General features: G+C 40.4%; 1 protein-coding gene across 1 annotated transcript in view; it reads right to left on the reverse strand.

Moving 5' to 3' along the window:
* Positions 1 to 6,862: 6,862 nt before the first annotated feature.
* The window catches only part of RGS7 (regulator of G protein signaling 7), a 258,271-nt gene continuing 252,527 nt past the window's right edge, over positions 6,863 to 12,606 (reverse strand). The window contains exon 16 of the mRNA XM_066546813.1: positions 6,863 to 7,422. Coding sequence (XP_066402910.1) covers positions 7,261 to 7,422 — 162 coding nt within the window. The 3' untranslated portion in view covers positions 6,863 to 7,260. The remainder of the gene's footprint in view (positions 7,423 to 12,606) is intronic.

Consider the following 12,606-nt stretch of genomic DNA (forward strand, 5'->3'; position numbering starts at 1 on the left):
CAACAAGTGAATTTTAGGAATGTTCAAATATCATTGAGATCCATAAGCTTTAATTAAAGTATAAAAACTAATTCTATATATGTGGGCACACACAGACACAGAGTACATATTTTAATACCTGTATATATACAATTGCATATACATAATGCAACCGTTTCTTACATAGCTTAGCAAAGGATCTGGGTCTCATTCTCCTGTATTTTGTATAATGGACAGTTTAAAAACAATCTTTCTGAGGTTCTTTGTGAAGGCAGATATAGAAAGTAATTTTACATGGTCTCTCTATCAATCAGGGTAAGAAAAGAAACAAATATAGTGAGATAATTTTTATGAAGCGTAACTGAATCATGCCTCTGTTTTCATTAAAATCATATAGCAATTAGTAAGTGATGATCTGGTTTAGAAGAAGGAACATATTGTTTTTGTACACTGTGCTTTGTGTATTGCTTGGGCTAAATTAAGACAAATAACCAAGACAATATTTTTCTTTGATATCAGTAAATATTGGCATCAAGAAACCTATTGCCCCATTATTTTTAATGGGAAGAATTCAGTCTAAACCTTTTTTTCATCAAGTTGAGGAGGTGATGTCATATGGTAAAGGCTGGATATTCCAAATAAATCACTAACAAGTCATTTTGGCTGAGCAGTATGTGTATCAGATATGCAACTGAACATGTCTGGAAGAAAATGCATTATTGTCATAAGACTTAGGAGTCAGAGCCTGATGAGTTTGTGTATCTTGCAAACAGTTACACAAGTAACCAGACATTTCCTGCACAACTCAACATTTTTAAGGGAATGTCCTAGACTTTATAGCAAATAACCTTGGATTACACGCTCAGACCCTGATTCAGCACCCACTGCTGAGTGTTTCACTCTCTTCCTGCAGGCCCTCGCACGGCATGTTCGTCAAATGTGCGTTGTAAAATCCACTGCAATATCCAAAGGGCGCCAGTGACTGAGCTTTAGGCATTAGTGTGTGTCAGACCTGCCTTCCCCAAGACGTGGCAGCAGCTTACAATTACAGGCCACCTTCTCTACTTTTCTTAGTCTCTGATCCTGAGGGTCCCAAACGATTTAGAGCCCAGGGAACTGGACCCACCCCCCCAGCACCCAGAAGCTGCTCTGGTGCCCTGTGCTTGTTCTGCTCATTGCAGATGCCTGCCCCAGGTGGGGATTGCTCCAGCTCCACCTTCATGGCCACCAGCAGGGCTAGGCAGGCACTCTTTTGTCCACTGCTGGGCTTCAGTCTCCACATGGGAAGCCATGGATGTGTAAGTGTCTGGCTATGGGTGTCTGGCTCCAAGGCAGATGTCCTGGAAGATGAATTAAGCTCCCCATGGGGAGTGTGCAGTAGATTTAACTGCCTCATAGGCAGTGTGGGCTATCCAAAGGTTATGAGGGTATCTACTAAAGCTCCTGCTAATTTGATCTGCCATAAATCCTTAAAGGTTTTATCAGCAGGAGGAATCCAAAAATAAGCTCATTACTCTTTCTCACCAATTGACTGTGATCTTTTTCCCTAATTTCACGACCTAACCTTATGAATTGACAGAAAACAGAGTATCCGTGGACAAATTAGACCTCTTCCTGATCACAATGTAGCAGAAGAGGAGCTATGCCAGTATAAGCTTGGTTTATACAAGACTCAATTTTTGCAGCAGGGTTACTGAGGATCCACCCTGCAGAGAATCAGAGCAGATGTGTAAAGTCTGCGTGGAAATAGGAGCCTTCCTTTCTGATCGATCTGCACTGATACCTCAGGCATAGATTAGACCCCAGGAAGGGCATTTCTCATGCTATAAAGTCTGGAGGTGGATGAATATTTTTACAATCAAAGTGAGGCTGGGGAAGAGAAAAAAATGAATAAAAAGAAAAAGCTGGCATGTCTCCAGGAAGCTCTGTTTTTCATTTCACCTGAACTGTTTAGAATTTTTACAACTGAAAATTGCTTCTTTCCATCTGTGAAGCATTTGTTTCTTGGAAAAGATGCACAAAGCCAAGACATGAAAGACATTTGAAATAAATAAATAAACTAATGCATTCTTTGGAGAATCCATGCTGTTTCCCTACTGCTCCCCATTTTCTTATGAAGACCTCTCCACAGATGGAGGGCAGCCGTGGTGTCCTCAGCAGCAATGAGTGAGGGAAAATAATTTCAGTAAGTAAATTACAGTAGCTCATGTGCCTGCAGTGTTAATAGATTCTGTTTCTAAAGCATAGGCCACAAAGTAGTTTAGTGAGAGGAGGGCATCTTTCATATATGTGCATTCAAAAATGTTACAATTTCCAAAGAATAGTTACCTAATAGAATCATCTGTGGGTAGTACTGCCTGGCGTAAATACTTTGTGCAGGAATGGCATGGAAGATGTCAAGTGAGGCTACGGCACACAATACAGTGCTCTGTTCAGTGCCTCTGTTGACATTATGGTAGCTGAAGATTGTTTTGTACAGCTCAGTAGAGAAAGAGATAAAACAAGCCATTTCTCTGGTCCTTCCCTAACATCCCAAAGTGTGTAAGCACCCAATAACAAAAATAAAATGGCAGTGGTAGCTATTGCCAGGTTCATAACTCCTCCTGCTCCTGTATGACTACATCCCTCTTTAAAAGGCATCACAAACAAAATTACCCAGAATATCTCAACAAAAACTATGGCAGGTAATTTAGGAATTTTCTTCTGCCCTTTAATCTGAAATGATTGCAGCATAGCAGAGAGAAGGATGTCTAAGTAAGGACAACACCAAGGGCAGATACTTGCTCAGAAAGAACTGAATTCTTTCAACTGACTTGGGCCAAAGGATGCTGGCTCATGCTGTCTGCAGGTTTTACCCCGTGCTTTTCTCCCTGAAAGGATTTGCCAAGTGTCCTTCCATATGCTCCTGGTAGTGAGAGAGTTCAATTAGTGACAGCTATCAAATTCTGCCTGCCCAGAAGCAGGGATCTGTGTTTGCTAAGGGTTTCACTGGATTCAGAATCAGAAAGCAAATGTTGCATTAGCAGGCAATAGAAAAAGTTATTGGGCTGTCGTCTCTCAAAGTGATTAATTATTTAATGTGACTAAAGCAATTGATTTATTAATTATTTAATAGAACTTCTAATTGTTGCTTAGCAACTATAAAAAAGTGGAAGGAGCTATTTTGGAATATTGCATACCATTCTACTGTCAGGTGTGTTGATTTGCAGCTAGGTGGTGGCACCAGCCTCCATGGTCGACCAAACGAGACCACATTTCCTTCATGATTTGTGTTGCTGGAGCTAGGGATTGTATTTGAAGAATGCAAGAGAGGATCCAGGTCTGGTAAGGGCCTGAGGAATCCTTTTGTTATTCAGATTGAAAGCTTGGCTGGTTATGTTGAGAACAGAGAAGATTTGCTCCCTCCTCCTTAACTATCCTGGAGAACAGAAAACATGGATGAGATCTCCTTTGGAAGCTCATATATTGCTGAAAAATAGACTCAAGAGTAAATCTATTCTTCTTAAATCTTTTCTTTAGCTTACTGTAATTTTGGGTACACCAAATATCAAGCTTTGATGAAGAAAAAAAAAGAAGAGAAAACCCATAAAGGCCATGTGTTTGATCCCAGGCTCAGCAAGGTGTTGTTCCATAGATGAATTTGCAAACCTCGGTTCTATCACTCTGCTAAAGTGAGAGCTATCAGGGTCTCCTTAATGTGTTACACAAAAGGGCTGCAGCACACAAAGCCTGGAACACATCAGTGTACAGATCCCAAGAGGGTCCTGTGGAGTCTATTACTTTGATGAAGTGGTATTTAAAATTGCATTACCCAGCAGCTGTTTAACCCTCCAGATGTTGCCCCTGTGGAGTGTTTAATAGGACGTGAAGTGCTGGTAGGCTAGGCCATAACCTCATGTCATCCATTCAGCAGGTCACATCAGGTCTTACCATCTTCTACTAAATCAATACAGGATGACCTGACATAGCAACTTTCCTCATCTGCTGTTCTTTTTTCTCTTTATTTTTCCAATTCTGAGTAGAAAAATCGGAAGAAAACAAAACGAATCCAAAGGAATTGGAGAAAAGAAGGAGATCTGAAAGCAAACAAACTCCCAGAAAATTTTGTTAAAATCTCAGTTCGTGTTTTCCCCTTGTGTGCGCTGACAGCCCCGATCCAGCAGCTTGGTGCTGCCATCTGCTGTTGCTCCTGCCACTCACGCTGCCCACGTTTTTGAGCAAAAATAAATCAGCATAATGAATAAATAAAAGGTAAATAAAAAGGGAAATAGGTAAAGAAGCCTAGAATGGGAAAATCTCAACCTTTAATTTTTGGCAGCATTTTCGAATCCTTGTGTAACATGTTAATAGTAATTCTTAGGGTCATCAAAAAGATGAGGCGTGATCAACTCAACTTTTGGGAACATTTAGTCTGGAATTTCCTGTGGCTATTAGGTCGAGGACCTGATGCTCCACAGTGTTTTTCATGGTTTAGATATTTGGTGCCACAGGTATTTGGTTTACAGAGCTGGCTTCCAAAATCAATTAAAACCAATCAAGGAACAAACTTGTTTCGATTAGCACAGGGCACCTGTTAGATCACATTTGCAAAGATGAAACTTTCTGTCTGAAGGCTGGATACCCTCTGGTGCATCATCAGCTTTTAAGAACATTAACAAAATCTCTTTGTTCACCAGAAGGAATTCAGCTGGCATATGACTTGTCCCATCACCCCTCACTGGGCTGTCCGGTATCTAGCTGGGCTGTAGTTCTGCCACCATCTGGGTTAAAACACAGTACTGACAGGAATTTTGTTTTGGAGGTAGATATGAAAATGAGGAGTGAACTTTTGTTGTGGAGGTTTCTTGCAGCACAAACAAATTTGAACTTTTTATAGAGTAAAAACATTGACATCCAGGAAGTTGAAAATAAAAAACATTTTACTCTTATTACACAGACCTCTATTTTTTCCTTCCATACTTTTTTTTTTTTTTTTTTTTTGGTGTGGAAACCTATTTAAACTTCTCAGCCAAATCTTTACCAAAGATTTTAACAGGGCCAAGATTTCAATCCTTGCTGGCCAGTGTTAGCACAAATGTGATGGCTGCTACTATGATTATATCTATGGAGAACTGGTACTTAGAGGAAATAACAGTTTACTGGCATCTCTTCTAGTGAAGTTTTTGAGATTCAAGTATCAAGAATGTAGACACGTATTGAGCTCACTGTGCCAGCACAAATAATCTCTTGACACATGACTGCAGCCGCAGAAATCAGTGCCAGCATGACTCTCTCAAATTTGAAAGAATTGACCACTTCCTCTCACTGTTACAAAACCCTGTGTAGGAATGTAAAACAGATACTAGAGCACATGACAGCTCAGAAATGGATGTCTGTCACACCAAACCCTTGACAAATGTGTTTTTCATCACCTGGCTTCACCTTCTGTTATTCTAATAGCATCCTATGGAGTGGTATCCTATGGAGTGGTATCTTGGAAGTACTGTAGAATCTCCTTGCCTGATACAGATAGCAGGAGTAAAGCAGCATTTAGTGTGGCAGAGGTTTTCCACTGTAATCCATAAAGTTGGAGTTTGGGAATTTAACAAGAGTTGTGCTGTAAATTCTGTTTCTGAGGAATGATCTTTCTTACCTTTGCAGATCCATCTCCTCCGTCACTTACCTCTTCCAAAAATGCAAGGCTTTGAGAGTCCTTTGGCTGCAAGAAGAACAAGTATCTTTGCATCCTCTCAGGAAGAAGTAGCTAGACTCAAAAGAAGCATTTTCTGTGTGTGCTTTAGTGAAAAGATGCAAACAAGGTGAGAGAGCAGACTGGTGCTTACAGAACAGCAGACATCATGCTCCAGGTGTGGTTAGTGCCAGTGGGACAGAATGGGCTCCGAGCCCGGGAAATGCCCAATCTTGGTAGGCACCCACCACTCCAGTTCTGAGACAGAAACTGTGCTGCCAAAGACTCAGTAGACTTAAACCCAAGTTTTGAAATCCTACTAATACCTCCACAAGTCATTTTAATCTCTTCCCTCTCCTCACTTCCCTCCTGTTCTTGTCGAGCCCAAATATCCACAGTTAAAGCAGGCATTTGGTATAATGCAAAATGTAAAGTGAATTTGCAACAGCATAAATCTGAAATGCAGATATTTGAAGATTTAGAGAGAGAAAACTGCTTTAATATATTTGAGTTGCAACTGGAACATGAGTGCATGTGGAAGAAACAGGACTTTCAACTCATCTTACCAGACTTCCAGACCTGGAGCCAGCTGTGCTGGCAATAGGGCCATAAGTGTCAGCCTGGAGCTGGAGCTCCTGTTCATGCCTCTGGGAGCAACAGGGAAATGAAAATCACCATGACTGTGCTGGTGTAGATGTAACTCGTGTGCACTTGATCAGCGCTTCACAGGGGAGCCAGAGAGAGCAGGCGTGGGGAGCAGGCAGCTGCAAGGGTGCATGGCAACTGTGGCCAAACAGTGCTCTCCCTTCCAGGCCAAGCACACTCCATTAACCAAAGTAACCAGAAACAGGTGATCTGGCCTTTGAAAATCAATAGTGTCACCATCCCCATGTCTTCCAGGGTACAAAGAGCATTTATAAAAACAGGTTTTACTGGATCATATTGCACAGTTCAGTTTACTTTTAAGTATCAAGGTCTTGTTTAAATGGTGCATATATAGCAATAACAATTAAAGAGAATTCAGTCATTACCAAATTTTAGTCTCATCTGACCTGAAAATTCTTATTCTAATACCTGCATTTTGGCTATAATTGTTGTCAAAATACCATCTTCTGAACATAGAAGCTTCAAAAGATTTAAACTGCTATTGTGACTATCCTGTATACAATACAAAAAATATATTGTTACTGCAGAGGAAAATGACTTGTTACATGCTTCTCACATAGTATCTTTATTAAACATTTGGACAGATATGCATCCATTTATTATATAAGTAATCTATGGGTTCTTAGTTTGCAAATGCTGGTTGAAAGTTCACAAGAGCAGGCTTTTCTGTGAACTTTCTGTATTGGTAAGTTCAGTCACTGAAATAAATCCTGAGCCTATTGCCTGCTTAGCAGTACTTTGCACTGTACCTCAGTGGCTAAAGCTTGGAGCTCTGCATCTGAATATTTCAAAACCTCTGACCAGCTTGCTTGGAGTTTGTTTTTCTTCTTAAATAATGCAAGTTGTTCTGGAAAGAACATATAATTGCAATTATCTGATAGTCAAATCCTTAGTCACTAGCATACCAAGCTCCACTACCACTAATAGAGGTTTCATTGGAGCAAAGCTTATTGCAGCATTTTGTAGTTGTTAGAAAAAAAGTGTTCTTTGTGCGTGCTGTAGTTCAGAGCTGTAAGGTCTTTGTGAATGGTTACTCTCAAAGCGCTACAGAAGTTCCCCGGTTCAAGGTGGCTCCTGGCTCCTCGGAAAAAGGAATGTGGGCTTCCAGCCTGGGAGGAGAGAAATAAGTGAAAAAGGAGCATCCCTGGGCTAGGCAGGACAGGTCTGCTTAATGCAGCTCTGCAGCCTGGACAGTCAGTGCTGAGCTGGTTCAGAAGGAAGAAAGGTGAGTGCTGACCCCAGTAAACACAGTGAGCATCCATGAATCCAAGTCATCAATTGCAGGGAAAGCTCCTCCAGCCCTATTTGTCAGAGCAATAGGATTTTCAGATTATAAAGCCAGGAGTCACTGTGTGGTCACCTAACCACATCATTTAGGACACAGGACATCCTTGAATTTGATCCAGTTTAAATTTGAGTAAATCTTTTAGATTAAAAAACCCAACAACATCTATTCTCGATTTTAAAATTGCTAATGGTAGAAAAGCCACAATAACCTCTTGCAATCCACACCAGTAGCTAAGTATTTCCCTGGGGAAATGTGTAGCCTTTTCATCCTGTGTATTTGTCCAGCTCTAGCCACAAGATCTTTTTATATCTTTTCTTGCTAGATTGGAAGAGCATTAGTCCTGAAGTAAATACTTACCATCTACAACCAAAATCCTTAAACTTTTTCTTGGCATGCTTTAATGATTGCACGCCTACCACTTCTATCCAAAGATGCTTTCAAGCCTTTTCGTTGGTCTCAGAACAATCTTTAAGAGTGCCTGAAGCAAACACTCTACTTCAGAGCTCAACACACATACAGAGGAAATCAGGACTTCATGCCAAAAATGCATATTCCCAGGGGTTACATTAGTTCCCAACCAGTTTTGTGCCTGGAGTTGACATCCAGCTAATGCCCTGGACATGAACCAGCGTATCCAGTTTAAGCCCATTGAGCCCTGGTGAGGCGTTCTCCCCACAGCTCATACAGCCCCTACAACGTGTTTCTCTGCACCTGGCTTCACTTTTCTACAGCAGATAAATAACAGTTGCTCAGTCATACAACTTCACATAACCAAACACTTCAACTTTGTGCTTCTAAAGTTCCTTCAGTCTTCATTTTAGATGGAGGAATCTGGAAATCTTCATAATCATTGTCATGTTTTCAGTGATGATTTTATGCTTCTATTACTAACAGTAAAATTTGTACCATAATTTTTCAGGACACTGTCAGAAGCAAGGCTGGTCACTGCTGAACTGTTCAACTGCCAGTGTCATTGGTACTCTGCATACCTTCATTTTCCTGAAGTCACACATTATTATTCATGTCATGTCTAAGGTATTATATAAAGTTACTGTGCTGCATTTTCAGCTCAGAGAGGTCTCTCTCAAATAATGTAAGGAAGGGTAGCAAGTGCAAGTAATTTTCTGTGCTCCTGTCATGCTTTTCAGGTAAGAGCAGCAAGTTATTAATTAATCAGCTCCATGAACTAATTAAAATAATATATTCTGCATGTACCAATTCATATAACATATGTAGGTGAAATGAAAACCACAGCAAATATAAATAGAATTTTCTTAAGAATTTAGTGACAGGCCATGAAAAGGACCCTGGGAGGAAAAGGGAAACAACTCTCTTTTGCCTTGCTTTATTCATAAAGATAAATTAACTTTCTTTCTGAAAATGGTTGATACTCAACCTTGGTTCTGCATGTCAGCTCCTCTTCTTTTCTTTCTTTGAAATGCTGAGCATCTTTTGATATGTTTGGTAAGTCTCTATTAATCCATTCCTATCAGAGTGCTAAAACGACACGTATCACAGAGGAAATGGTTGCATAGTTCTCCTTCCACATGGTCCTCAGCAAAAATAACCAGCTGCAAACAAGCAGGGATGCATATTTTCCATGATTCATTCTGCAGAACCCACCATAGGCTGTGGGACTGTTGTACAGAATTTGAGCTTTCACAGAAAAAAAAATGCTACCAGGCGGCCTGATGGTGAGGGAAGTCTTCCCAAAAAGGAACTGAACATGAATCAAGTCAGGATGACTCAGATTGTTTTTGTGATTCTGCAGAGAGACAATCTGAGATAATAGCTGGGTTGTGTGAACTATTGCTATAATTTATTACAATAAATTTCAAAATACAATGACTTACTATTGTGAAGTGTTTTTTTATTTTCTCTCTGTATATCAAAAGCACTGTAATATCTAGATTTCTAGCCCCTCTATATGAATAAACACATATAAAAATATATATAGGAGTCCTCTGTATGCTTCATAGCAAATATGCAAATTATCATCTTAACAAACATAGCAACATCCCGTTTGTGTGCTCGGTGAAGTGCACTTTGGTAAGAAGACAGTAATGCGTAGCAGGAAGATTGAGTTATGATGGGAGGTAGCCAGCCTTAGGACATCAAAGAATTTATAATTCTATCATTGTATGTTGAAGCTTGGAGCTTATGACAGAGCTGTCTAGGTGGTGGGTAAAAAAAGAGAATGACTGAACAAATAAGCCTAGGCCTTTGCTTAAATATATAAATTTGGTTTTTTGCTGCTTTGGATTCAAAGAAAGAAAGAAAAATGGTCTATTTGTGTTTCGCAACAACAAGGATACTGTAGGCAGCACAAAATATCAGTACAAGTAAAGGACATTTCTGCTGTTTGTGTGTTCTACACGCAGGTTAAGTAAATGGTTTTAATTTAACCAACCAGGTCCCATGACTCAAGGTGAGAAAAATTCTTCTTTAGTGCTGTTCTCCATCCTTTGCCAGAAAGCTGTTCCCAATTGAAACTATATTTATCTGTTATTTACCAGTTTAGTCAGCTGAGGACAAGTTGTTCTGAAAATGTTTGTTTAAATCGGCCAGCCAGGCATCAAGAAGAAAAAGGAGAGGAGTGGAAAGAAAAACCAATATGGAAACACATCTGAAATTCCAGGGAAAACCTTTCTGTTGACTTTATCAGGATATAGCCAAGATCTGTAGTCAACAGAGAATTATGGCTATTAAAATAAGGGAACGAGACTAGAAACTGTAAGGAAAAAAAAAGCAGAAAAAGGAAAATAGAGGGAACTTCCTAGATTCCCATTAAAAAAAGGCAGGGTCAGGGGAGGAAAATGGAGGTTCAGCTGCAAACAAGCAATGGAAGGGAATGAAAACTGAGAAAGTAAATTAAAATATGTATGAACATTGATTTTAATGGATAAAGATACCAATCATTGACCTGGTTTCCAAATTTTCCTGAATAGGTGTTAGAGGCACAGGCTGGTTTCTGTATGGATAGGATATTGAAATAGCAGGAAAATTCGGAGAGATTATTCATGTCTGAAGCTTTGGGAAGTTCACATCTGGTAGTAAAGGAAAAATTTATATTCAATTTTAAATTGCTTGGAAATGATTGGGGAATTTTTCTTTACGTAATTATATTTGGGGTCCTCCCTCTTAGAGAATGTTTTGATTTGCAATTTTTACCCTGACAAATCAATTTTAGTAGAGCACAGTGAGTGCAGCGAGTATGTATCAGCAATGACCATGAAAGGACAAACACCACATAGTGAGCCTTAGAGGATTCAGGAAGGACAGAATTTAAAGTTAACCATGAAGAAAGGCAACTTGTGTAAGAAATGTGTCTGAAACAAAATGACTAGTAAATCCTCCAAAAATCAGTCTTTGCGGGGGGAGTAAATGTGGAAGGCATATTGTCTTCTTAATCCAGAACAGACTGACGCATCTTTTGAAGAACAAACTGAAATTCTTTCTAAACTATGAAATCTTGAAGGGAGACCAGGCATGACTTTACCAGCCAGTAAAAAGGTCCTTTAGCCGCTTTCCTCTTGTCCCAGCCAGACCTCCACATGCTGCTCCCTTGTCTGCTTTTTTAAATAGTAACATCCAAATATGTAGCAAGTAGAGAGATTGGTGATGACCAACAGATGGGTAGTTGGTAGATAGAGGCCACTTAGTTTGTTTCTTCCACAATTTTCTGCTTTGTAGTAGCTTTATTTCCCTTATCACATCTCCCCATCTGTCCTTTTTGAGTTGGCTTTCAATGCAATGAATGGTTTCCATTTTTAATATACCATACATACATAATTATATCTTTCCCTGTGGACATAGGCAAGGAGCTTGCAGTCTTGACAAACACTTTATAAGTGATGGAAACATGTGCTGTAAATGCCCCAGCTAGTAGAAGAATACAGGCCTCCAATATTTTCAGAGTTTACTACATAAGATGACCTTGTTAGCTCAGTCTTACGAACACGGACCAGGACAGAGATGAGCCATCACAATAAATATCTGTCATATGACGCAGAGCTAATTCTTCATGGCCACCACTTTCCTGCATCACATTGAGGTACCAGTGTTCTCATGCACTGAAGGATCCTCCTCCCTTTTGTGTGTTTACCCATGTTGTGGTGCGCCTCTTCCAAGCCCCCACTGGCTGCTATCAATGCCCTCCTCAGGCTAAGGCCCCTCCAAGCACACAGGCACCAGTCTGGTTCTCCAGGAGAGAAGTGTATTGGTCTTTCCCCTTCCATGTACATAAAAAAGCATTCTTTGCACAAAACCAAAGACTAATTTCGTCAGACTAATTCTCCAGGTGCTTCAGGAATGCCGTATGGAGAAACCATCTGACAAAAGCAGCCATTGATGATGGACAAACTGTCACAAAGCTGTTCCTTTTCCTAGAGTGGAACTGAATTCTCTAGCGCACTACACCATTACGTCCCAGGAAGAAAAAGACCCATATAGGATTGCACGAAATGTCCTTAAATAAGGCCTTGTAACTAAGGGGAAAGAACAGTTGGTAGCACTGTCCCAAAGAGTTATGCTTCAAAAGCATCAGCCTGTAGTTCAAAACCTTTGAAGCTCTCTCAACATGAGCAGATCTTCCCTTCTTCATCAGTAGCTGAGCCAGGTTTTGAGCCAGCAGTGTTTCCGAACAAATTAGTAGTAGTAGAAATAGTGGTAGTAATACTGCCCACCCCTTTCCATCACTGGAAGGGTTTGGAAAGCAATCTTCCAGCAGAGCTGTGCCAGTTGCACACAGAGCGGGCAGATGCAGATAACATCTGTTTCAAAGGATGTGCCAGCAGGGCAGGCACTGTGACATCAAATGTCAGCGTACAAAAAGGCACCAGCAAACTTGCTGTAAGATCCTGTGGGGAGTGAACATTGTCCCTCCTGTGACCAGAGACAGGACTGTTCAGTCTGTGTCACAGAAGCAACACGCATCCTCCATCCTGATGTTCCTTGCCGCTCCACACACACTGCACCACAGTCATGCGCGTTCACCTCTACAAAT

This window comes from Molothrus aeneus, chromosome 3, assembly GCF_037042795.1.
Source record: "Molothrus aeneus isolate 106 chromosome 3, BPBGC_Maene_1.0, whole genome shotgun sequence".
NCBI lineage: Eukaryota > Metazoa > Chordata > Aves > Passeriformes > Icteridae > Molothrus > Molothrus aeneus.